General features: G+C 35.2%; 1 protein-coding gene and 1 pseudogene across 3 annotated transcripts; both read right to left on the reverse strand.

The window, feature by feature from the left end:
- Positions 1-464: 464 nt before the first annotated feature.
- Positions 465-4034, reverse strand: LOC120185082 (annotated as a pseudogene).
- Positions 4035-5023: 989 nt separating this feature from the next.
- On the reverse strand, positions 5024-10980 carry LOC120185014 (nuclear pore complex protein NUP98A-like). 3 transcript variants are annotated; one of them, XM_039189351.1, is made up of 12 exons: positions 10920-10980; positions 10021-10299; positions 9315-9574; positions 8849-9146; positions 8350-8577; positions 7646-8250; positions 7055-7133; positions 6919-6961; positions 6576-6720; positions 6278-6394; positions 5967-6144; positions 5024-5885 (listed from the first exon to the last, which is right to left on the reverse strand). In XM_039189351.1, the coding sequence occupies exons 1-12, from the start codon at positions 10936-10938 to the stop codon at positions 5284-5286; spliced, it is 2853 nt and encodes a 950-aa protein (XP_039045282.1). In that variant the 5' UTR covers positions 10939-10980; the 3' UTR covers positions 5024-5283. The 3 variants fall into 3 exon arrangements, with proteins under 3 accessions (XP_039045282.1, XP_039045283.1, XP_039045281.1); XM_039189352.1 differs by having other exon boundaries at positions 5024-6144; positions 8849-9155; positions 9441-9574; XM_039189350.1 differs by having other exon boundaries at positions 5024-6144.
- Positions 10981-27798: the final 16818 nt, after the last annotated feature.

Consider the following 27798-nt stretch of genomic DNA (forward strand, 5'->3'; position numbering starts at 1 on the left):
AAATAATCTAATTTATTTTATGGATGGCTATAGAGTTTTATATAGAGAGTCAAATAATCTAATTTAATAATAGTTTGATAAAATTGTACGATTGTTATTTAAACTCAAAATCAGTAAAAAAAAAAAAAATAAGATTCTCTTAAACCACTTAAGTTATTTGGTGGATTCAGAATTATAAAGTAATATTTTCAAAGGTAAATTATACAAATAGTTTCTTATATTTTCGGTTTGATCGATTTTAGTCATTAATTTAAAAATTAAAGGGAAATGATCCTTAATATTATCGATTCGTTCGATTTTAGTCCTTCAGTCGTTAATTGTCGTTCGATTTTAGTCCCCAAGTCATGTTAGGAACTTAAATAAAAAGAGATTGATGAAAGTTAATAGCGAAAAAAATTAAAATCGAACAAATTGATAACATTAAGGAATATTTCCCCTTAATTTTTAAATTTGTGACTTGCTCATCATATTCCCTCTCTTGTGAGTGGTTCATCGGTGGCTACTGGCTTATCATCATCATCATCTCTGGATACAAAACTGTCCCTTCTTTTGCCCCAAAGTACAAAGTAGAGGCCCAAAACAATCAGAAATGCTCCAACCAAGCTGAAAAATCCCACAAATTAGAGTTCGGAATCCGATTTTAATTGAATTAATCGATTGGATTTAAATCTTTCTTGGTTAGTTGTTTTAAGTTCAATTGATTAAGGGTTGTTGATTTTTTCAAACTTCGACTATCGATTAATTCGGATCAAAATTGGTTAATTAACATAATTAATCGATTAACCAAAAATATTAAATATTTGATATTATATATATGTATTATTTATATATTACTTAGCTTAAGAGGTGTTAAAACTTTGGTTTTAACTGCATTAACCGACCAAATTATCGAATTAACCAAAGAATTAAATATTTGGCTTAAGGGCTACTTTTGCCCCTATAACATACTCGATTTATCATTTTTCTTCCTATGATATTTTCACATCAATCTAGCCCTCAAAATTATTTAACATCATCATCATAAAACCTAAATTAAAATCCTAAATAGTAACACATAAACCCCAACTTAAATCTCTAAACAATAATAAATATTTTAAATATTGACGCAATTAAACAACTTCGAGCGTTAAATTGATACGAAGATAACATAGGGACGAAAATAATAAATTATGTCTACTACAAGAATAAAAGTGGCCCTTTGTTGCTTATACACCATATCTGCAAATAGTATACTAATGCTGACAGAACAACTCCCTACAACAAACACCCATTCCCAGCAAAATTATGTAAGGGTTTATTGCTGAAACAGCCCTTTAATTTCTCTCTATGTTATATGTAAACATGTCAATTTTTCGTAAAAGCATAATGACGACAAGTACTTCTACCGGTTGATTAAATCTTTCATATGTGAATGGATATTGTTAGTCAATAAAGAGTCAGCACTCTAAAACATGGGTATTTTATCTTAAAATGAAATGATAGGACCGGAATACTAAAAAAAAAGAACTGAAGTGACATTTTAGTTAAATGTTACTTTTTTGCCTTAAAATTAAACATCGGTGGTCAAAATATTAAAAAAAATTTAAAGTGACTATTTAGTCAAACGATCGAAATTTTTTTGTCTTAAAATAAAACATTATAATTGGAATAACAAAATTTCTTAAATAATGTGGTATGAAAAAAGAATGACTCATATAAGGTGCATGAGAAATTATTTTTTCAAATAGGGTAGAATGGACAGTGCAAGGAAAAACGATCGGATCACCTATCATCTTCCGAAAGACGTCGGGAAGACACGACGTCTTCTGAAATGACACTCTATTAAATTAGGAGTCCATACTACATGCAACCTAATGAAGACATCACGTCTTTCAGACGCCTTCTTAAAGACGTCAGGTAATCCGATCGTCTTTTTCCATGCGAGCCATTTCCTTCCAAAGCATTACCCATCAAGTTTGTCGAACCAAAATGCTCCAAATAAAAAATTAGAGACATTTTTTTAATAATATACCTACTCTAAATGGTATATAAATTGAACTCTGCATTCTGCATGGAACACTTACGCAATAGATGATGGTCAAAAGCTGCACATTCCACTCCAGCTTCCAGAGGAGAGGATTTCTTGCAAAGAACAAGGCAAGAACAGAAGATTGCAACGACGCAATGAAGCAAATATAAACATTCAGTGACAATTGAGCTGGATATACTCTGGATACTGTAGCCTGTGAAGTATAATTTTTTTCATTAGTCGGAGACGTAAACTATCAACTTTTTGACAATAAATTTTCATATACCCTTATAGACGATCTACTCAAATCCGAATCTTCTAGGAATAACAATTATCGCTTTAATCATTGAAGTCGATTAGTTCATTCTGTGTGAACCAGAAATTAATACCAAACATAGGAGGAAATTGCATTGTATGTACATAAAAAAAATGATATTGACCTGGAGAATCAGCCATCCACTCCAAGCAATGTAACTGACAAGAACAAGAGCCGGCCCTTTGATCCAACTTTGATTTGCATGAGCTTGAGATGCATGCATGTTCATCAATGGCCTATCTACAAAGCATTTCAATTGGAACCCTCCTCTCCAAAACGTGAAAACAAGTGATCCACCAATGCAGATAATGGTGCCCAATACCTTTGCTCCACCTCTGGCACTTCTAATCTTCACTTTCTCCATCCTGAACTCAGAACAGAAGCATTAATATTCAACTGTTTATGCCTCCGAAGACGTAACTTCACCTCCGGGAACTCAATTTAGTTGGTATTAGGACTATAAACGAGTCGAGTCGCATTCGAGTACTACTGAATTTGACTCGAAAAGTTTAAATTGAGTTCGACTTGACACGAAAGCTCACGAGCTTCAAATTGTTGTGTCCAACTCGAACTCAAAATAAAAAATTGAAGCTCAATTCGACTCAATAGCTTACAAATAAAAATTTGAAGCTTGAATTGAGTTCGAAAAAACTTGAAGTCAAAACACTTTCAGATTTAACTTTGAACATGGATTATCAATACATGGAAGCTTTATATTGTAATTTTTTAAAAAAGGTAACGTATACATGATAATATTATTAATAATTTAATTTTAATATATTTTTTTTCGAGTTTCTCATGAACTTTTTTGAGTTTGATATCAAATATCTCGCTTTGGCTCGTTAAGAATTCAGGTTGAGTTTGAGTCGAATCCATCGATTGGAGTGTTGACCGAGTCAAATTCGAATAACTCATGATGTGTCTCATCTCATTTATAGTCCTAGACTCTTAGCCGACCCCAACCTTTGACGACACCACCGACTAGCTCCATCAACAAGTTGAGAATGAGATAATGATTGATCTCACTTCAAGAAAACACATTTTTAGTGACACTACCAATGATCACTAAAAGTGTCAAATTAGTCACTAAATATTATAGTGACAAAATATTTTAGTCGTCACTAATAACTCCATCACTATTTCAGTGACGACTTTCATGAATTCCGTTACAATTACTTTTTTTTTTTTTTTTGTGATTACGTTTTTCGACACTAGATCCAGAGTTACCTGAGGAGAACTGCCAGTAGAAACGTCAAACTAGGGATGACATTGCTCAAGGCAGTGGCCACAGTCGGAGAAGTGTAAGCTAAACCAGCATAGTAGAGATTAAGATGAATGGTGGTTCCCAGAGACGACAGCAAAAATATTTTTCCGAACACCGACATCGAAAGCGGAGGACGTTTTTTCCTGCTTGCAAAACAAGTTACTAGATTATTGCTATCATCATCATCTTCTTTTTGAAATGGATGCAAGTTTAAGGTAGCTTACTTTTCAAGAACATAAGCAAGGGGAGCTAGCAAAAGTGTGGCAAGCAGGTGGCGGTACACAACGAACACAAATTGATTGAGGCCTCTGTCAAGGGCGATTTTGATGAGAATGTTTGATCCACCATAAGCAGATTGAGCTACCACCATTGCCAGGTAAAACCCACACTTGTTCATGCTTTCAGTTCTGATCTGCCACTAAATGGAAACTGGTTTACAGGTGGTATATCATGTACAGGTTAATTTGAGGGATGACACATTCGAACACTTATTTATAGCATGCAATAAGACTACATGCAGCTCACACAACAATTGTCCCCACGTTTCAACACTACCACTAAATGAAAACTAGTTTATAACCTCACAGTGACGGAACTATAAATATTTTTAAGGATGAATACGTGTATATCAACAATATAAATGAATTGAATTGAATAGGATGAACACAAATAAAAGCTCAGGGTGGATATCATAAGTATAATAAATAATTAACCGAAAGATATTCAAATTTCAGGGTGAACAGTTGCCCGCAAAACACACCTACATCTTCCATGTCAGCCACGGGTGGTTTATTTATTATAGGCTTGTGGAATGACACGTTTGAACACGTTAAGCATAACTTATTCGACTAGGCAGTGGAATGCATAATCAGTATGGGAATAAGATGCTCCCACGTTTCGAGTTTTACCATTTTATTAGCCATCAACTCCAGATGCTGATGCCTCTACTCAATTTCCTTGTCTGGTATAGCATTTTTTCAAATAGAAAATCATCCAAATGGCAGGTTAAGACAATAATCTTTGAAAATATGGGTATTCGCAATATCTTAGGATAGGAGGTCAATTTTTAAACTTTTGAGAAGGATAAATTTATAAAATTTTATTAGTGTTAAAATATATCTAAAATATATATTAATTTGATAAATATAAAATGAATACAAAGATAGTAACTATTCAAAAAATTTCAACCATTTAATAATAAATGCTTATATTTTTGTATATAAATGATGCTCGAACCAAGAAACTTAAGAGATAAAAATCTCTTAACCACTAATATCGCTTGGTTTGTATATTAATCTTAGTCCTTCAATATTAGTCATTTAATAATATAAAAAACATATAAAATTTCAAGATGTGAAAATAAATAATAAAAAATATAAAAAAATACTTGTATGAGAATTTAAAATTTTCAAGAGGACTCATCTCAACGCTAATCTTCCACAAAATAACTTGATTGCCCCTATGATAGGAAGCCGTTTCCCATAATATGAAAATGCCAATTCAGAAGTAACAAAACCACATCCAATAGTCAGAGCATTGCAAGCAAGTAAAAAACATGACAAAACCACAATTTGCCAACTTCTGCACAATTCAAAACAACTATTCATGGAGACATACACAACAAAAGACTCTTTCGTAAAACAACAGTTGTCAGGAATGAAGCAGAGCAGCAAACAGTGTCCCTAACTTCTTACATCAGCAACCTGCAACAGCACACATCTCTTCCTCTTCCTCTTCCTCTTCCAACCTGTACTTACTGAAGTGATTTACCCTGAACTTCCATTCTCCTTTGACAGGATCATACGAGATAAACTCGGCTCCTTGGTCCTTGGCCTTCTTCTTAAGCATGTCCTTATATTTCTCAACCTTTGGTCCTTCTGTATACTGCTGTCTGGTCCTCTTGTCAAAGCATTTGATGTTGAGAAGTGTTACTTCTGCCGGTTTATTAAGACCTTGTCCAACAGGAGGTTTCTTGCTGTCATCCATGTAAACAATTACCTCGCGGTTGTTGAATTGGACGAGGAACTCCAGATCAAGGCCTTTCACATCCGTCTCTCCCAGAAACTTGATGCTTCCGTAACCATGCCGCCCAACCACAAAGTCCTTGACATGGCTACAGTACCCTGGTTCAGCCCTTTCCTTTGCTGCCAGTTCTTCGATTCTAGGTTCTGTATAGTAATCAGACTGCTGGAGCTTTGGCATTCGAGCCTCAATGTCAGCCACACGCTCATGGACTCCATTAGCTTTCTGGTTATGATGAATTTGCTCCTTCACAAGGCCATTTTCAGCTGGATTTTCTACAAGAATCATGCCAATCAAAAGGTTCATATTAGAAATAGCAAATAAGTTAAATACTTCGGCTATTGAAAGTATCTTACCATTTTCATGTACTGGAGTGGATGTATCCTCCAAAGGTAAAGGTTTCTCTAGAGATGTTCTTGATGACCAATTCTCTGCGGGATGAATGACCAGAGACCTTGGGTTTTCCCTAGGAATAAAAACTGCATCAGCCTTAGGTTTGCTCGGTGTCTCTTCATCGTCATTGAAAAATGGAACCTACAGACATTAGTGTACAAACAAAACCAAGAAATATAACCATCAAATCATATAGCCCAGTAATGCAATAACATTTCAAACTAGAAGGGTAGAATTACTATTTTCAAGATGGGTAGCAGTGTAGCACTCTCACCTTTGGATTTTCGTTATTAGGATGATATTTTCTTGCAGGCAGCCTAATCCGTCTTTGTGAAAGGTGTCGAGAAGTCAATAAGGGCGATATTCTAACAGGAGCAGGTTTGTCCATGACCTGATAAATTGATTACCAATCAACCAATATTATATTTTAATTTTGAATAAAACCATTGGAAATCAAGCATGAAGGGAGGTAGGAAAAGAAGGGAGGCTGGAGAGAGAGAGAGAATCTATAATATATAGAAAAAAAAAGCAGATTAAACTCGAAAACTACTAAGGCAATGTCAGAAAGTTACAGGCATGCTAGAAATCCCATATTGAACGGATGGTGCTGACCCAGACCAACTAATTGATATTTGAGGCATTGCAGGGAGGGTTCCATAGGGATTACTGATAGTCATAGTCACAGGTTGTACTACAGCAGCACTTTGTGTCATAGACCTGCCAAACAGAAGAGGATGAGGGGTTAGGCTAACAAAATATAAAATCACGAAAAATGTAGATAACCACGGACAAATTGTTCAGGAATACACATGTACAAATTACTAGTAATAGATATGGATATGCTTGGAGGTGTATAAAGAATGTTTATAAGTGATCGTGAAAACAGAACCAAAACTCAATGGATATTGAACATACGGTACGCCAACATTACTCTGACCAAAAATGCTTGATCCACCACCTATAAAGACAGAAAAATCATTGTAGTCAGCAGCATTGTGAAAAAGGCGCACTCATCACATTCAATGATAATATTCACGATAAAATGTCCAACCTGATTGCGTCTGACCAAGATTACTAAAGCTAAAAGCACCAGCAGTCTGTGTCGGCTGAAAAGGTGATGCAAAAGAGGGCTGCAGCATCAATGGGCCAAACTTGTTAAGAATCAAAAACAGGTAAGATAGCATACACGTTTACACAAGACAATTGCATAAACCTACGGAGCATTATTGCAAATTATAAGCAGCAAAACTCAAATCATAAAAAGTTAGCACATCTGGGTTTTTTTCAATAAAATATCTAAAACACGTTATAATCAATAAGTAGTCATGATGTTTAATCCAATCAGAGTCACAAAGGTCCATACTCCCTCGTCTTTAGAAAAATAAAAATTATCCCCAGAAAGATATCATCTATGTCTCGTCATTCAATAAAATAATGAGCATCTAAACCCCACAAGACATAAAACTACAATTAGTTTGAACTCTCCATTCAATAAAGAAAGAAGGATAATTCTGAATCCCTGCAACAACATAATGAAATTGTACAGAAATTCCAGCTTACCTCTAAACAAAATAAGACAAGCAAAGGATCATACTCATGATGAAAAAGGAAAATGATGGAAGGGATTTCACAAGTGACTTACAGTTACTGAGCCAAAGCCAGCAGCGTTGTTAGGAGCCAATGACGGAGAACTCGAAAACACGTTCCCACCAAACCCAGAGGAAGGTGCATTGATACCAAAATTACTTGTATTTTGTCCAAATGTAGAGGTTGTCTGCCCAATTGCAGGTGTAGAATTGAACACAGAAGATGCATTGCTGCTGCTAAAATTCAAACCAGTAGCAAATGTGGGAGTTGTTGCTGGAGCAGCACCGGTACCAAATATGGATGGCGAAGATGAAAATGAAGGAGTGAAAGATGATCCAAAAGGAGATGAACCAGTTCCAAATGTAGAAGTTGTCGAACTAAATATCGAAGGTGGTGTTGATGAGGTTGGGCCAAAAAGGCTAGATGATGTTGGTTGAAAAGGATTTGATGTAGTAGCCGAGGTCGACAAACTTGTACTATTGAAGGATGGGGGTTTTAAACTAAATGGATTGGCACTTGTGCTGGAAAAAGGATTTGCAGATGTTTGACCAAATGATGAAGAGCCGCCAAAAGGATTAGCAGGTGCAGGTGCAGGTGTAGGTGCAGCTGACACACCAAATCCAATTCCTCCAGAAGGCTGAGCAGACGGTTGTGGACCACCTGATATTTCGAGTTAATACAGCAAACTAAGTCAATGTCAAACACATAAAATGAGAACGATTAACTTTCAAAGATCTACAGTATTTTGACATAAGGTACCTTTATCTCCAGACTGATAATCCTCCCATCTGAGCTCCTCATGACTTTTATCTTTGTAAACAGGCATCGCTGATATGGACTCCAACTTTGCAGCAGGCTGTGTACCAGTCCCACCATCTGCATCAGTAGTAGGCGTGTACGGAGCTGCTCTACTTCCCCCACGTTGACCCCCAAAGGCAGACTGGCCAAAGGTTGTGCTTCCAAATGCAGGAGACGAAGACTGGCTTCCTACATAACTCAAAAAGAATTCAACAATTATATATGTGCATGTGTGTATGTATACACATATATAAACTCCTAGGTAAGCAACGTGCATGGCCAATCAAATATATAAATTTTTCCTATAAGTGATATCTGTGGATGTAAGTGTATGTATGCGTATATATAAACTTCTTGGTATGCAACATGTATGGCCAATGAAATAAATATCTTTCCTATTAGTATAAGCAATATCAACTTCAAAGTTATAATTGATCATGTAAACTTAATAATTACTTACCAAAAGGAGAACTTTGTGCTCCAACTGTAGTTGTCCCAAAAGGACTACTACCAAATGCTGATGTTGATTGCCCAAAAGCAGGGCTAGACCCAAAGCTGAAGGAAGGAGTAGAAGATGCTCCAAAAGCAGTAGTGGCTGAACCCCCAAAAGCAGAAGCTGAAGCTCCAAAAGCAGGAGTGTTAGATGTACCAAAAGCAGGTGTGCTTGATCCTCGAAATGCAGTTCCAGTGCTCCCAAATGCTGGACTCCCAGTTGAACCAAAAGCAGGGGTGCTTGTGGCACCGAAGGCAGGGGTGCTTGTTGCACCGAAGGCAGGTGCATTTGTGGCACCGAAGGCAGGTGCGCTTGCGGCACCGAAGGCAGGTGTGCTTGCGGCACCGAAGGCAGGTGTGCTTGCGGCACCGAAGGCAGGTGTGCTTGCGGCACCGAAGGCAGGTGTGCTTGTAGCACTGAAGGCAGGTGTGCTCGTGGCACCAAAGGCAGGGTTGCTCGTGGCACCGAAGGCAGGGGTGCTCGTGGCACCGAAGGCAGGGGTGCTCGTGGCACCGAAGGCAGGGTTGCTCGTGGCACCGAAGGCAGACTGAGTTGAACCAAAGGGTGTGGAAGATCCAAATATACCACTACCAAATGCAGGCTGTGATTGTTGTGCTGTGTTTCCAAAAGGACTTGATTGAGTAGGAGTAGACCCAAAACCAAATGCTGGCTTCTGACCAATAGCAGAAGAGCCTATAAAAAGTAGTAATCAATTTAACAATAACAAAATAGACACCAAGTAAACCAACAGCTAATGGTTAAAAGGTCAAGCAATGCATGTAAATAAAAATAACAGGTACTAGCTATGAAAATGTTGCTCTCATTCTAGATCATATTAAGGTGATCAACGAAATGAAATAAACAGGTGAATATCTAATGAAACATTAAATTCTTCCATCGCCAAGAAATTCAAAATTACAACTAATTAAATTTTAATATATTAATTTATGTTAAGAATCTAGAGTACTCAATGATCTACACGTGTGGTACTAGAACACTGAAGCACCACAAAATACCAAAAGACCAGATGGCATCACAATCACATTGTTTACTTATATTGTACTAGAGCAAAAAGAATATGAAATGGAGGAGAACTCAATTATAATGATAGAAAATAAAAAAGCTACAGATACACTTACCACCAAAAGATGAAGATGAACTTCCAAAAGCAGGCATAGAACTTCCAAACGCAGGAGATGATGATGCGCCAAAGGTTGTTGTCGAGGAAAATGGAGAAGAAGGTTGGGTTGCACCAAACACGCCAGTAGAAGTACCGCCAAATATTGAACCCCCTGTTTGGGAGCCAAAAGGGGTTGGACTACCAAAGGAAGAATTAGATGCAAATGGATTGCTACTTGGATTGGATTGGCCGAGAGCAGATTGGGATGCAAATGGGCTACTTGTTGGTTGCCCAAAAGCTGTTTAAAGAGTTTACCAACAATCATTTATTTTTTGAAAAAAAAAATTCTCATGTAACAACTTAAAACAAATTTATTCTAAAAAAATATGCACATATTAGTTAAAGATGGAAACAAAATGTAAACACTGATGAAAAAAATACAAGCAGATATATATACATCTCACAGGCAATGCACAAACAACTAACGAATAACAAGCACAATTTTTTTTCTAATTAGAATAGTATAACTAAGAGCAGGTCAAGCCACGAAACATATCAAAATCAGGATACACTTTTTGTATTAACAATGTGATGTAGAGTAAAGCCCCGACAGTGAGAACAAGATTATCTTAAAATGATACTGGTAAACATTCAAAGGGAATAAGAAGAGATAACAGTAATCAGTGAATATTACCATTGAAATTTACGAATTTTTTTGAACGAATAAGCTAACACTTGATGTAAAGACTAATAAAAGTTCAAAATTTTAAAACGACTGCATAAAGTTAGTATCCATGAACTTCTAGTTTGAAAGAACAGAATCAACTAACACCCATACATACATCAGCTCAAAGAATCGAATCCAAAACTCAATTTCACTTCAGCAATAAAGATTAGAGAGGAGATAAAAAGACTTACGGTTCGTTGTACCAAACATCTTTTATATATTTCTTACACTCCACAATTCTTTGACCTCGAACTGAGAGAAAAGAAGAAGAGAGAAGCAGAAAGCAAATTCAACAAACATTAAAGAATTTGAATTAACATTGCGAGACATAAAATTAAACGAGGCAAGACGAAATGCCATGAGCCAAAACTTGGGTCCCATTTTCCCATTAATTTTCGTATCCAAAGAATCAATTCTTGAATGGCAGCCGAACTTTTTTTTCCCTATTTTTACTAAATATGCATTAACGGAAACAAAGTAAGACAAAGAGTTGGGAAAAAAAGAGCATACCAGGAAAATCAAAGAAGTTGCTGAATGCTTCGAATAAAACCCTAGAAACCCAACAACATAAAGCGAATCACAATGCGTTATACGAAGCAGTGAAAATCGAAGGGAGAGCAAGAGAAGCGATAAAAGAAGAGATGAGAAATTAGGGTTTTGAAAGGGCGAACCTTTTTTCTGGTCGATCTAAATTCGAACAAGGGTTGAAGAAGACGGGGGGAAAAGAGTTTTGTAGGGTCGGGTGATCCGCGTAGCGTTATTTCACAGTCCGACTTCTAAGTGATCCGCACGACAAAGCATTGAAAAAGAGTTGTAGAGCAGCAGACTTGCGACTTCTTTATTTGATCAAAATGTTTTTTAGAGTTATGATCAGGTTTCTTTTAACTTTCCATTGATTATTGAATTGTTTCAGGCTAATATCGGAATTCAAGATATGTCAATTTTAATGAAAACAAAACATGCAGAAAATTTTATATAAATTAGTACGAGATTTTATAAATATTACGAATTTTTAATATTTTTATTGATTATTTATAATATAATTCAATATAAGATAATATATTATATTTTAGGATTATATTTATTATTTTATTAAAAATTAAGATAAAGTTAAAATAATTATCTTTAGTTTATTGCTATTAGGACATCTTTAATTTATTACATAGCCATGTTACATCAATGATTCTTCTTCACCTATATAAAGGAGGCTCATCCCACCATTGTAACCATCATCTTTTCTTTGAATAATAATACAACGTAAGTATGTTTATTTTCCTTTGAGTTCTTTTCAAGTTCTTGAGATAGACATTTTCACACTCAGGTTTGTCTTCTCATTGCAATTAGAAGGGTTGTTTAGAGTCGTATTGTCGATTTTGTCTTTTTATTGTGACTATGAGGGTTCGGTAGGACATTTATCCAACTATTTCATCTTCCACAGTCCATCTTCACCTTCCTCCATTGTTGTCGCCCACCATACAAATCTAGGGCTCTAAAATCAGGTAATCAGACATGTTTTAGTCAGATCTTGGCAGGTCGGGAAAAATCGGGTACAGGTCAACTCAGGTTAATTTGACACCAGATCCAGATCGAATTCAGGTCAGATCAAATCAGTTCGGGTTATTTTCAAGTTGATTTGACACCAGATCTAGATCGGGTTCAGGTCGGGGTCATTTTTAGGTCGGATCATTTTCAGTTCAGATCGATGTCAGTTCAGGTAAAAACAATTCAGGTCCGAAGCAGATAAAGACCAGGTTAATTCAGGTTCGGGTGGACTTCAGTCAGATCTCGTTCAGATCTGGTCACATCATTGCAACACAACATCAGCGTATTAGTTTTTAGCATAAAACATTAAAATCAACCTAAATTCCACCAACTTACTCCCATGATGCAAATGATGTAAAATATGAAAAAATAAACCTAATATGATCCTAATGATGCTAAATTTCAATCTCAACCTAGTAAAAAGATCTTAAATAATAATTCTTTTGGAGATTTATCACTGACTACCACATGTTTGCCACCACGACTACTATTCTCTTGGACTTTCACAGTGGGTTCATCACCTAATAAAAAAGGAGCAACATTGATATTTCTACCATCATATTTGTCATTTAATGGCCCATATTGCTTCTTGCATCTACCCTATTTGAGTTTGATGTTATAGTTGTTTGGTTATTCTTTGAACAAGAGTTGTCATTCTTGCCTTGAGTCACCAAGCATGTCAGTTTGTCTTTGACCCGATTGACAATATCCACCCCTAATTGTGGCAGACCAACCTTGCTCGTACTTTGAAGGGTAACATTTGGATTCACATTTTCCATTTCATCATCTGTAGTGATCTGGTTCAAACTTGGAGCTATTACCATGACAATGAATTGCATTTGACACTTTACCTATAACACCCTAAATTCGAATAAGCCTAAAGTGTCATATTGGGCCGTCGAAAAAACCCATAATTTTCAAAACCTATTTATTTTCTTTTTAAACATTCTAAATGGTATCATAAAACATACATCAGAGCTCTGAGGTCCATAATTTAAAATCAAAATAATACATCTTAAGGGTTTGCAACTCAAATATATAAGTAAGGTTCCATGAATACACATGCTTACAATATAGTATTCTAAAGAAGATGATAGAAGTCCTACTGTGATGATGCTCCTCAAATTACTCAGCTATTGACCTGCTAACGAAAAACATTTGAAGGCTGAGCTTACAATGTCCAACAGTATAATCACTAATCTAGACAAACATTAAGAGTTTCATAAATGCAAGAATGTTGAAAACATGATACAAAACTGTAACACCATCAACCCGTACCCGACCCGGATACGAGTCCGAGGTGTCACATTGACTTTTCAAACTTTGAATCTTGACGAAAAATCAAGGAAATTTAAAACTTTCATTAAAATAACATTGTTACTTTACACAAGTTAACCAAAACAAGACAAAACTGATCAGAGCATTTGTAACATACACTTTTCTTACATGCCAACACTATACACAACAAAAGACATACTTTATCTGTTACTTCTGATCTTATCTTCTAGCAGTGCTGCTGTTCTTACCACCCTATTTCCGCTCTTCCTGATTCTTGGTACCTACGTGTAAATCACTTACACGCTAAGTCATAGACTTAGTGAGACATATAAATATAATAATAATGCATTCCGTATGAGTATGAATATGAACATGCAATCTATCCATTCAATCATGTCATGTACAATTCAATGTAAACAAAAATAATATGGTAACATATAACTATAACAATGCAATTACCTTTGATAACCTTTTATAGGCTCATGTACATTTTTGAGAACTCAAGGTATTCGAGTACATTGAGGTTGTGCACTATTGCTGTCACCACAGCTCGTATGGGGTCCCACTAGGGGCTATGAAATTTTGTCCTGAATGACCTATGTATTGTACTTGTCCCGAAGGACCACTCCTTAAGAACCATATACATATTCCAGTGGATCAAATCTGTCTCAAAAGACCCTGTAAATGTTCCAAAGGATACATATATGTCCTGAAGGACCATATAGAACCCTCGACTCTTGGCATGTCAACTATACCTATAGTTCTCATATCGTATACCATGGGCATTATTCTTATGTTTCATATGTTCATGTATTCATGTCATTTCTCTTGTGATCACATAACTCATATCACTTACCATGTCACTTGTGCATTTGAATCTATTCACATATATCATTTATCAAATCATATGAACATATATACTTTATGCATGTATCATAATAATTATCATGTATGCATGTTCATAACTATTGTGCTATGAAAATAAACATAGGAATTAGACTTATCACAAGTCTTATTCTATTGTACCATACTTCTAATATGTACTCACCTTAGCCTTGCTTTGACTCGATTCTAATCCTTCAATTATTCTGGAACGAGATTACGTTCTAAACCTACATAGTAATACATTGATACATATTAGTATACTAATTGATATATTCTAAACTATAATTCCTTAGGCTAAAAAGAAAGCTATTTTTATCTTTTAATGAAGGTATGCATCGATGCACTACACCATGTATCAATGCATCCCTTGACGGGTGCATCGATGTACTATCTATGCATCGATACATAAATCCTATTCAATGTTTGCATTTAAGGGGGGTGCATCGATGCACTACTTGTGCATCGATTCACTGATGGCATTCGATGTTTTTATTTTAAAGAAGTGCATCGATACACCTTGAACAATTTCTGGGATTTATCCTTGATGCATCGGTACACATTGAATGTGCATCGATGCACATAGCCCAGAAATTGTATTTTAAGCCCGAAAATCATCAATTCTTCACTCAATTCTTCTCTTTTAAACCCCTATCATGTCATTAAACCCAATCATCATTACTTAAACCAACTTATATTCATGAAAATCATCTTTAACCTCAAAATCCTATCCCTCATATGCAATTCAAGAATCATACTCAAATTCTAATATGTTATAAATACAATTCTAACACTTCATATTCCTTAATTAGCATGATGACAAGTCAAATTTAACTTCAAATTCAACTTATCAACTCTTTTTCATAAATTCATTTAAAACCCCATTTTCTTTAATCTCTTATAACTTCTTCATCTTTTGATTATAAGACAACTTAAGCTTTCCTTAAGCTTAGTTATCATCTAATGATCAAAACCTAACATTTAATTTATAAAATAACCAACTAATCAGAAAACTCACCTTTGCTCTAGCTTGGTTCACGATGGAGAGAAAAGAGAAAGATGAAGAGAATTCTGGAAACTTTGTTTCCTCTCCCCCTCATTTCTCACGTGTATATATCTCATCATTATCACCTTTTAATTTATTTATTGGTCAAATGACCATTTTTCCCTCAATTCACTTAATAATTACTAACAATCCTTCCAGATAAATCATTAAACTATTCAATCATCCTACTTTAATCACCAAATTCTGAAGTTTTACAATTTAGTCACTAACTCGTATTTTGGGATGTTACAAATCTCCCCCCTTTTAGAAAATTTGTCCTCGAATTTTCATTGCACAAGGAGATAAGATATTGTCTACACATCTACTATTCATTTTCACATATCACCTCTTCAATAAATCTTTTGTGCTAACATAACCTTTACTTCATTACTTTAATTCTTCCATTACCTTTTTCCTTGATGCTCTCACATTCCTTTCATATCCCTTATCTTATCCCTCCTTATCATTTAAACTTTTATGTCAATTCTTACTTCCACAAAACATACAAATCCTTTATCTTTATTACACTCACTATCATACTATTTTATTATTCAACTCATTTATTCCAATAAAACATACCCCACCATCAAACCATTCATATACTATACATTCTTCCCAATCAAAAATAGTTCGTCCTCCATTTCCTTAACTTATCAAACCTTCATTCTCACTTATCCATAATACAATTTCCTTGGTTCGCATTCAAACATTGCATTTACCTTTGTCTTATAAACTGATTACTGATGTACATATTTTCCAATTCCTCCAAAATAATAGTATCCATCAATTATTCTTTTAATATTCCCCTAATAACACCTATTCCTTCTACCTTATCTTGTCACTGAAGTAAAGAAACTACTTTATTTCAGAACGATAAAGATCCTCTAATTCTATAGTTTCCAATCTTACTTCAAATTATTTGAATAGTAATTCCATCAATTTAGCAGGGAATTCAATTCTCTGAATTCTAATGGAACATTCTCAACATATCTTATTTATCCCAAAACTGTATCCTAATAAATTTGTCACTTCTATATCATTATAAATAACTTCTAATTGAATTCTCAATTCTCACATCAATTTACTACTAATATATGAATATGCAAGTCTAGATCAATCAATATCATAATGTATCTATTACATAATAAAAATGTACCTGTTATCATCTCTGGATCATCAAAATCTTCATTAGTATTAATATTATACACTCGAGCAGTGGAGTGTATTTCCTGTTGAGTAGAGGATTCAAGTTGACTTCTACCTCTTCCTCTACTTCTTTTCCTTTAAGAAATCAAAGCATATCGCTCCGACTGTACTGGTTCTCCTGTCCCCAATGGACAATCTCTCATGAAATATCTCACTTCACCACATCGGAAACAAGCTCCAGTAACTACCCTACACGTTCCGCTATGGCTTCTTTCACAAATTTCACATTGTCTAAATTGACTCTGCTGTGCTCGTCCATCACCAGACCCTACAGATTGAGTCTGTCTTGCTCTCATCTGATTTGAATCTCTTACAACGGATGTCATCGACTCTGATTGAGCTTGAGGTCAGAACCCAAAATCTCTACTTCTCTTAGGTGGTGCAAAACTTGATGAAGCCCCAGTTCTTTTAGATGGTTGGGTTCTTTGATTCCCAAATCTTTCATTTTGAGCTCTCTCTAAGGCTTTAGCACGATTTACTAACTCTTGAAACGAGGACAAGTTCAATACTATCAGCATGTGCTTTAACCTTGGGTGCAAACCCTCAACAAACCACTCACACGATCTTTTTCTGTCGGAATTAACTCGGCCGCAAAACGACTTAACTTGTTGAATTCACACTCATATTCATATACAGTACGGTCCAATTGCTTCAGGTTCAAGAATTCTTGCTTCATTTGCCTGAAAAACTGGTCTCCTATATACTTGTGTTTAAACTCTTCTAAGAATAACGACCAGGTCACTTGGTCACTTGTCATTCTCAGAGTGACGTTTGTCTACCAAATTCTCGCTTGCCCACGAAGCAAGGAGACCACTCCATCTAACTTCTCTTCATTAGAACAGTAGAGACCATCTAACATAATTTTTACATCATTAAACCAAAGGTCCACAACAATAAGACCTTCTTCGGCTTTACCTTTAAACTCTAGTGCTCCTAAACCCTTCAACTCCTTTGCAACATTCATTCTCGGAGTTGAAGTAACAGAAGGTTGAAAACGCGCCAATACCCCGTCCAGTGTTCTGAAGAACACATCTTGATCAATTACAGGCACTCCAGAAGGTGTTTGTTCTTCATCTTGCCTGGCCAGGGCATGTGAATTACTACTTTCAGTGGGCCTATCATCTCCGGGTTCACTTCTAGAGCTACTATGTCCGGACATCTATAAGAACATAACCATATCGTTCTATTACCAAAACAACATACTTATTATTATATCATATCAGAAGTTTTCACTATTTTGTTGGCATGAATACTTTATAGGACACTCTAGACTCCGGTTTATGCCAAGAATCGACTAAACCGTAGTTCTGATACCATTAAATATAACACCCTCAACTCGTACCCGACCCGGATACGAGTCCGAGGTGTCACATTGACTTTTCAAACTTTGACTCTTGATGAAAAATAAAGGAAATTTAAAACTTTCATTAAAATAACATTGTTACTTTACACAAGTTAACCAAAACAAGACAAAACTTATTAGAGCATTTGTAACAGACACTTTTCTTACATGCCAACACTATACACAACAAAAGACATACTTTATCTGTTACTTCTGATCTGATCTTCTAGCAGTGCTGCTGTTCTTGCCACCTTATTTCCGCTCTTCCTGATTCTTGGTACCTACGTGTAAATCACTTGCACGCTAAGTCATAGACTTAGTGAGACATATAAATATAATAATAATGCATTCTGTATGAATATGAACATGTAATCTATCCATTCAATCATGCCATATACAATTCAATGTAAACAATAATAATATGGTAACATATAACTATAACAATGTAATTACCTTTTATAACCTTTTATAGGCCCATGTACATTTTTTTAGAACTCAAGGTATTCGAGTACATTGAGGTTGTGCACTATTGCTATCATCACAGCTCATATAGGGTCCCACTAGGGGCTATGAAATTTTGTCCCGAATAATCTATGTACTGTATTTATCCCGAATGACCACTTCTTAAGAACCATATATATATTCCAGTGGATCAAATATGTCTCAAAAGACCCTGTAAGTGTTCCAAATGATACATATATATCCCGAAGGACCACGTAGAACCCTCGACTCTTGGCATGCCAACTATACCTATAGTTCTCATATTATATACCATGGGCATTATTCTTATGTTTCATATGTTCATGTATTCATGTCATTTCTCTTGTGATCACATAACTCATATCACTTACCATGTCACATGCGTATTTGAATCTATTCACATATATCATTTATCAAATCATATGAACATATATACTTTATGCATGTATCATAATAATTATCATGTATGCATGTTCATAACTATTGTGCTATGAAAATCAACATAGGAATTAGACTTATCACAAGTCTTATTCCATTGTACTATACTTATAATATGTACTCACCTTAGCCTTACTTTAACTCGATTCTAATTCTTCAATTGTTCCGGAAAGAGATTACGTTCTAAATCTACATAGTAATACATTGATACATATCAATATACTAATTGATATATTCTAAACTATCATTCCTTAAGCTAAAAAGAAAGTTATTTTTATCTTTTAATGAAGGTATGCATCGATGCACTACACCATGTATCGATGCATCCCTTGACAGGTGCATCGATGCACTATTTATGCATCGATACATAAATCCTATTCGATGTTTGCATTTAAGGGGGTGCATCGATGCACTACTTGTGCATCGATACACTGATGACATTCAATGTTTTTATTTTAAAGGAGTGTATCGATGCACTTCAGGTGCATCGATACACCTTGAACAATTTCTGGGATTTATCTTTGATGCATCGGTACACATTGAATGTGCATCGATGCACATAGCCAAGAAATTGTATTTTAAGCCCGAAAATCATCAATTCTTCACTCAATTCTTCTCTTTTAAACCCCTATCATGTCATTAAACCCAATCATCATTACTTAAACCAACTTATATTCATGAAAATCATATTTAACCTCAAAATCATATCCCTCATATGTAATTCAAGAATCATACTCAAATTCCAAAATGTTATAAATACAATTCTAACACTTCATATTCCTTAATTAGCATGATGACAAGTCAAATTTAACTTCAAATTCAACTTATCAACTCTTTTTCCATAAATTCATTTAAAAACTCATTTTCTTTAATCTCTTATAACTTCTTCATCTTTTGATTATAAGACAACTTAAGCTTTCCTTAAGCTTAGTTATCATTTAATGATCAAAACCTAACCTTTAATTTATCAAATAACCAACTAATCAGAAAACTCACATTTGTTATAGCTTGGTTCACGATGGAGAGAAAAGAGAATGATGAAGAGAATTCTGGAAACTTTATTTCCTATCCCCCTCATTTCTCACGTGTATATATCTCATCCTTATCACCTTTTAATTTATTTATTGGTCAAATGACCATTTTGCCCTTCAATTCACTTAATAATTACTAACAATCCTTCCAGATAAATCATTAAACTATTCAATCATCCTACTTTAATCACCAAATTATAAAGTTTTACAATTTAGTCACTAACTCGTATTTTGGAATGTTACAAAAGCAGTAGGTACATGTATGATATAATATCAAATGCTACCTATTTAAGACTTAAATGTTCTATCACTGAGGTAGGGGTCTCACGCTTTCCTTAATCCTATGCTAAGGGCCTCGCCATTAGTACACTACTAGCGTCTCTAACTCTAATGACAGTAACTACTACACATTATCTCAATGCGACACTGGTTCTGCTATGCATTTTCTGAATGCAATACTGACTCTACTATGCATTATCTAAATTCCATATTAACTAATATCTGGTATCACATAGCCATCAAATACTAGTTAAAAGTGGGAGCTTGGTTTCACATAACATCAGTATAATTCCCATTAGCTGCTGAATGATCTCCTGGTCCTCACATAGCTATCAGGTAGATCATTGAGGGGGAACTCAATCATCATATAACAATCGATAATTCCCACTCTACTGAAGCATTGGCTCGGTCTCACAGAATCGTCAAGCCATGCTTTAAGGATATCTGTTATACTGGACTGATGCAACTATACATACATATCTAAGACCCAAAGGCCACACAAAACTGACATCGTTAACCCCCTCCTCGTAATCGTTTTGGCATGGCGTCCTAGCACCTACTAAAATACCTCGTGTTAGAGTATGCCCAAAGACCAATCATATGATGATTGTAATGATACATTTTATTTACCGAATTTATTGAATAAAGGCACTGCCACTATTATTTTCAATTATATATATGTGTTTAACATAAACTAGAAGATAATAAAGTCCATATAATAACATAATTATTATTATTAAAAGATCCTCAGTCAAGTATTATTATAGGCATGGACAATAATAATACATTTAAGACTAACATGTTATTGATTGATAACAATAATTTGTCATTGACATAGAGATGTCAGAATTGATACATGATTATATTGTTAGAGAACAATGTATTGGATTGACCCACCATGAGCATATGTCTTGGATTATTATGTGACAAACATAACATTGCTCATGGTGATGACTATATGTATGATCCTCAGACTTGAGATCAATACTATCCCAATATATATTTTTATATGTTTTGATGCAGTTAAACAAGCTCCATAAATGGTTGCTCTATAAAGATTGTTATTGAATATATCTCGATATATGTAGTGAGTGTGTATGATTAAGATATGATTTGTCATTCTTACATAATAGGAAATATATCACATGTCACTTTATTGAGTGAGACTAGAAATGCATGGCCATGCTCGAATAAGTTGATATGAGATATCACAAATTATTTGTTAATTATAGTCTACTCTAGATATCAAGAAACAATAGATAGGCTATACAAGTGTGACTATTCCAATACTTGTGCCTATTCTAGATATAAAGGACAAAAAGATGTAATATATAAAAGAGTTAATCACAAAAATGATATGTCGAATCATATTTTCTTGTAACTTAGGTGACAATGATATATTGCTATATGTCACTCATTGTATGTAATATTAGAATTGTTCTAATAATTACTGCTAACGTTACAAGAACCTACAGGGTCACACCCTAGAATTGAAATGAGCAAAGATGTACAATTTGTTGTACGTTACTAAAATATATCTAGAGTTAATGTATATTTGATATACATATATTTTATTAATCCCGAATATTTAATTTAAATTAATTAAATAAATATTTAATTAATTTAAAATAATAAAATCCCTAATATGTTAGGGTAACTTGGATATAAAATGAGGTGTAAGGTCTAGCAATGCCCCTATAGGGAAACTAAGGTAGTCTAACTATACCCTAGTATAGCTCCAAACACTAAAGTGAGGTCAACCCCTCATTAGCTGCTATTTCGCTCGTTCTCTCATCTAGATCGTTATGCGAAGGTTTATTAGTTTGTAATTGTTGTTAGTTTATTAAGTGACTCTATCATGATCATTCATTACTTGAGGACGATTTAGGTGTTCTTTTTCTTTAGGGGAATCTCTACGCGTTTCGTGGTTTTTCGATGATTATTGTGTCTATTGTTCACTGGCTGTGATACTAGCTAGCCCGATACCTGACTCGGGTTCATTACTCGGTTGCGATACTCTAATCGCTCTTACTACGCTTTCCTTCAATTCACCCCGAATTGGAGGGATATCTATACATTCAACATTCGTTAACATTCTTGTTATACGCAACCTCGCTTTTCAAAATCTGATTATCTCATCATATCGCTTGTTGGTACACCATCTGCGACGATCATTTATTCTTAAATATTCAATACGAGGTTTATAAGGGAAATTTAGTAATTTCGGCTCCTAATGGAATTTTAGTAACCTCCCGTACCCATATTAGATGCTCGATCTCAACCGAAATTAAACTCCTAACTCTCGAGTCTATTTGAAATCTTAAAGTCACTCAACCACGTTAGGTATTGATATCAGGCCTTCGGTATGGACACCAACGGTCTCGAGACTGAGCATTCAGTTTCGATACTAAGCGTCTAGTATCTATACAACCCTCGGTATCGATACTAAGAGATTGATATCGATACCTCTCCCCTCAGTATCGATACTCCCTACTAAAATTGCCCATATTTCATTCCAATTCATCCAATATCGATATTGTTCATCTAGTATTGATACTCGAACCCATAAATATCTTATTTAAGCTCGGGAAACACCCAAAAATCATCCTAAATATCTTATTTTGGTTCCTAATCATGTGCTAAAGTTGCATACAAATGTCTTTTTTGCACCTAAAATGTGATTTACTCATAAATTCAAAGATAAACCCTAAAATGCTCAAATATCTAATCTTAGCAAATTCTTTACATTTATGAAAGCCTAAATACTCGAAAGGATTAGAAATACACTAACTTGATGTTAGGATTTCGAAATGAAGCTACTTGGTTAGAAACACACCCTTCCTCTATGATTTGGATAAAAACCCACACTTTTCTTTAGTTAGGAAATAACCCAAGACTTCAATCATTAAAATGGTGTTGCTGATAGGTTCATGAACGAAATTGAAGTATGAAAATGGGTTTAAGATCTTACCTTTGTGCTAAGGTGCTTGGGAGAAAGAATGGAGAAAAAATGGTGGAGAAAGGAAGAAGAAATGAAGAGAAATGGAGATGAAGAGCTAAAAATTCTCCACCTTTTAAAAATGGGATAATTACACTTTTGGTCATCACATATCTTTTTACTATTCAAAAATCTCCTTTTTGTGGTTAATTGGGTCTAAGCCTAACCCAATTAAGTCCAACGACTTAAATTTATAATTTCCACGTGGTCCATTGACTTCTCAGGTAAACCCAAAACTACTAGTCCGAAATTTAGGGTGTTACATTACCCCCTCACTCCATTTGTAGGGTCTACGTTTACGACTTGCCGCGACCATCCAAAGGATAAAGAGGTCGTTTTGAACTTCACTAACTGTCTCATTAGAATTTCCAACACTAGTGTTCTTCTCACTAATGACAGGTAGAGGGGTCTTTGGGTTCTCACAAACATTTACATGTGTTCATATTTACCACAACGAAAGCATATGTTTTGCAAGCCTGCATACTATATATGTTGAATGAAATCGTCAGTACCAATACAAGGCAATAGAGGTTTATTGAGGTCCACAACAATTGCCATACACACAAACTTTCCCCTTTTTCCGGCAGTAGTATTGTTATCCAATTTAATAACCTTCCCAATTTTAGATACAATTAATCAAAACAGGGATTTGGAATAATATCTGTAAGACAGACCCGGTAGACGAATCCAAGCCATTACTTGCTAAGGGTGATCATCTAAAGTGCTGAAATATCTCGACCAAGGTTGGACCGTTAAGTAGTTTTCAAAGACCACTCATGGACCCTCAGTCAAGACTCTAGTGTAATCGCTTTCACTTTCCAATCGGATAAGGAAGTAATCATTGTCCATGTTGATAAGATGGAATTGCCCTTGGAGTTTCAACTTGATAGCCAATTGTTCGTCCAAGAAGGCTAACAATAACCGATCTTATCATGTTATGATCGATAACGTTGTACACCTTACCAGAGAACTGAACAACCGGAAAAAGACCACTCTGATCTATCGAAACATCACTATCTTGAAAAACAATATCCTAGTCAACAAAACCAACCTGACCCTTTTGATTCTCACCAGAAGTTCCCTTTACCGTTGCCACATAAAACAAAGGCTTAGGCACCCATCAGTAGGTTGAGCCACTCGAGTAGACTCCTCCTCATCCACACAGAGAGCAGAGGCATCATCCATCGCAATATCATCCCCATTCTCCACACCAACAACCCCCGAGTCAGGTTGATCACAACTACAGATCTCCCCACTCCGGGACTTCTTCGAAGAACGAACACTCTCCCTGGGGAGTGGAGAACCTGACCTTTCCAACACCAGAGTAACATGAGACCCGACGCCCGAAGGCACCGACTGCAGCGCTTCCTACATAAACAACCCTAACTTGCCAAACACGAGACCCTAAAAATTACGAAGGATATATTCTCCTTTTTTAATAACCCCCGAGTCAGGTTAGTTATATGGTTGTTCTTTCATTAGTCTCGAAGGTTCCTATTGATAACCCTTCAACTTAGCTTCCTTTATATAATAATATTTAGGACTTTGTAAAGAATTTTTATTTTTTAATGGAACTTTGATTCTTTTCTCACTTTTGTTTCAAATTGTGCTGAGCTCACACCTTTGAATGTATCGTTATCTCGATTTTCATAGAAATCAAGTAGGCAATTTTTACATATAGAGGAATTATTTCATATAGTAGTAGTCTAAATATCTTAACTCTCTTTTGGTCGGTTGTTAAGGAGATTGCAGTATAGTCTCTTTAGTTGGGGTAGAGCAAAGGCATCTCTATGCTCTTGGTCAAAGAGGAGGCGACTCGACATCCTCGAAGAAGTTCGATGAATAGACAAATGCATCTTTGCCTTGGTAGAAGCAATGAGAAATTTCCAATTTCCCCTTGCGAGGGCAAAGACATCTAGGCACTCATAAAAGTAATAGAAAAAATATTATTACTGGAGCGAAGACATCTCAACACACTTTGGAGGATTATTTAAGTTGTAGCAACTAGAGTGAGAGGCAACTCAACATCTCTGGTATATACGATAAAAACAGCGAACACTTCTCGACACTATTGGGGCAGAGGTATATCTATGTTCTGTGAGAAACAATGGAGATACTTTTATTGCTATAACGAAGGCATCTCTACTCTTTTGGACGATGTTTCATAGATATTAGAGAAGTCTTTTTAGTTAGGGCAGAGAAGAGGCGTCTCCACGCTCTCAGCCAAAGAGGAGACAACTCGACACCCTCAGAGAAATTCAACGAACGAGCGGAGGCATTTTCACCTTGGCAGAAACAATGAGGAATTTCCATTTTCATCTTGTTAGGGAAAATGCATCTCGACACTCAAAAAAACAATGGTCACATTTTTATTACTATAGTAGCGATACACTTTTTGAAAAATCCTAGCAACTCGAGTGAGATGTAACTTGACATCCCATGCATGATACCACAAAAAGAGTATAGGTTTCTCGATACTTGTGGGGTGCATAAATCTCTATGTTATATGAACAACAATAAAGATACTCATATTCCTATAACAGAGGTATCTCTACTATTTTGGCTAATGTTAGAGAGATAACAAAAAAGCCTTTTTAGTTAAGGTAAAACGGAGGAGTTTCCATGCTCTCGACTATATAGGGGGAAAATCGACACCTTTGGAGAAGTCCAACGAATGGAAAGAGGCATCTTCTCCTTGGTAAAAGCAATACGAACATTTTGATTTCCCCTTGCTAGGGAAAAGGTATCTCGACACTAATAAAAACAATGAAAAAATTCTTATTGCTAGAGTATAGACATGTCAGCACTCTTTAGAGGATTCTTTAAGCTGTAGCAACTAGAGTAAGAGACAATTCGACATCCCTGGTATGATACCGCAAAAAAAAACCAGAGACTTCTCAATGTTTTTAGGACAGATACATCTCTATATTCGGTGAGTAGTAACAAAGAGATTCTTATTGTTAAAACAAAGGCATATATACTCTTGTGGTCGGTGTTAAAAAAACGTGAAAGTATCTTTATTGATAAAGGAGCGGAAGCATCTCAATGCTATCGGCGAGTGGAGGAGGCAACTCAGCCCCTATAGAAGCTCTACATGATGTGCAGAGATATATCCATGCTACTATAGCATGGGCTTAAAGCATCTTCACCTAGCGGAATCATCTCTACGTTATTTAGCTATAACAGAGGCATCTCAATTCTATTGAGAGGACGATGTATAACATAAAAAATCTTTTTATTCATAGTATAGTGGAGACAACTCAAAGGTCTTGGCCAATGAGGAGCCATCTCAACACCCTTAGAGAAATAATGCAGAATGAGAGGATGCATCTCGATCCTATAACTATATAGTAGAGGAAATTGGCATTCCTAGAGAGATAAAATGAAATATTCTTAGAGAATTCTAAAGCATAAGCTGAGGGAGTAGAACTCATATGTTTACATTCATTATAAATGTTTTAACATTACACAATATGCTAAAAAAAAGCTTTCCCAAATTCTTGGGAGAGAAGAAATTAAGTTGCATTATAAGTTTCAAATCATCTAAAGTGTAATTAGTCTCGTCTTATCTTATCTAAAGCAAAGATAGAGTATTAAATATTAAGTTTAATCTCAATAGGTTTCTATGCACCCAACCTATGAGTAGGCTTCTTTACTGTATGATCTAGACTAAAGAGTTAAACGAATTTTATTTTTTGGAATTCTCCATACCAAAAAAAAACTATTCTCTACATGGCACCAAATTAGGCTTTCCATCTAGAAACCTCATTCGATGAACTCGTCAATATTTTCTGGATCTGACTGAAGTCTTTCTGAAAACATCATCATTAGCACCTCACTGGTGCCTTCACCTACCACAAGCTTGAGGGTAGTATTTGACGATTCACCTTTTCTGATTTGAACGAAGAGTCATGGCCTGAAGATGATGATGAACAATCATCGAGATAGAAAGAACTCGAGAAAGAGAAGACTCTTTTTATGTCTTTCATGGTGACTTATATACTTACACTAAGGGTGTGTTGGTTGGGGAAAATGTGAGATTCTCATGGGAATGAAATCCACATTCCCCCGTTTGCTTGGCCGGGAATGTTATTCACGGTAATCTTACATTACTAATAGTATATTTTTTTGGGTATATTACCGGGAATGTCATTACCTCCCTTTCCTTAGGTATTGTTGGATTACCAGCGTTTTGGACTAAAATGCCCTTAAAAAAATTTTCTTTAAAAAATATCCTTATTCTATCATTGAATAATAAAAATTCTACGAAGGTTAAATTACAAATTTATCCTTAAACTATTTTAGATTTACAAAAAAAATCTATAATTAAAATTTTATATGAAGTTCAGGGGTAAAATAAAATTTTACCCTTTCATTAAACCTTTTTATATTTTCAATTTTGTAAAAAAAAATTATATACATTTTATGAATTTAAATTTTTTAAAGAAAATATATAAATATTTTCAAACTTGTTAAAAAAAACAAATATATAATAAAGACAATTTGGTCAAATATACATTCCAATAATCTTTTATTCCTTTAACCAAAT

Source organism: Hibiscus syriacus, unplaced genomic scaffold (assembly GCF_006381635.1).
Source record: "Hibiscus syriacus cultivar Baekdansim isolate YM2019G1 unplaced genomic scaffold, ASM638163v2 tig00112988_pilon, whole genome shotgun sequence".
In the NCBI taxonomy this organism is placed as follows: Eukaryota; Viridiplantae; Streptophyta; class Magnoliopsida; order Malvales; family Malvaceae; genus Hibiscus; species Hibiscus syriacus.

Coding starts and splice junctions, on each gene's coding strand:
- LOC120185014 (XM_039189350.1), bottom strand. Junction 9,575..10,020: donor TTCATCTTCATCTTTTGGTG/GTAAGTGTATCT, acceptor TACTTTTTATAG/GCTCTTCTGCTATTGGTCAG. Junction 8,251..8,349: donor TTATCAGTCTGGAGATAAAG/GTACCTTATGTC, acceptor TCGAAATATCAG/GTGGTCCACAACCGTCTGCT.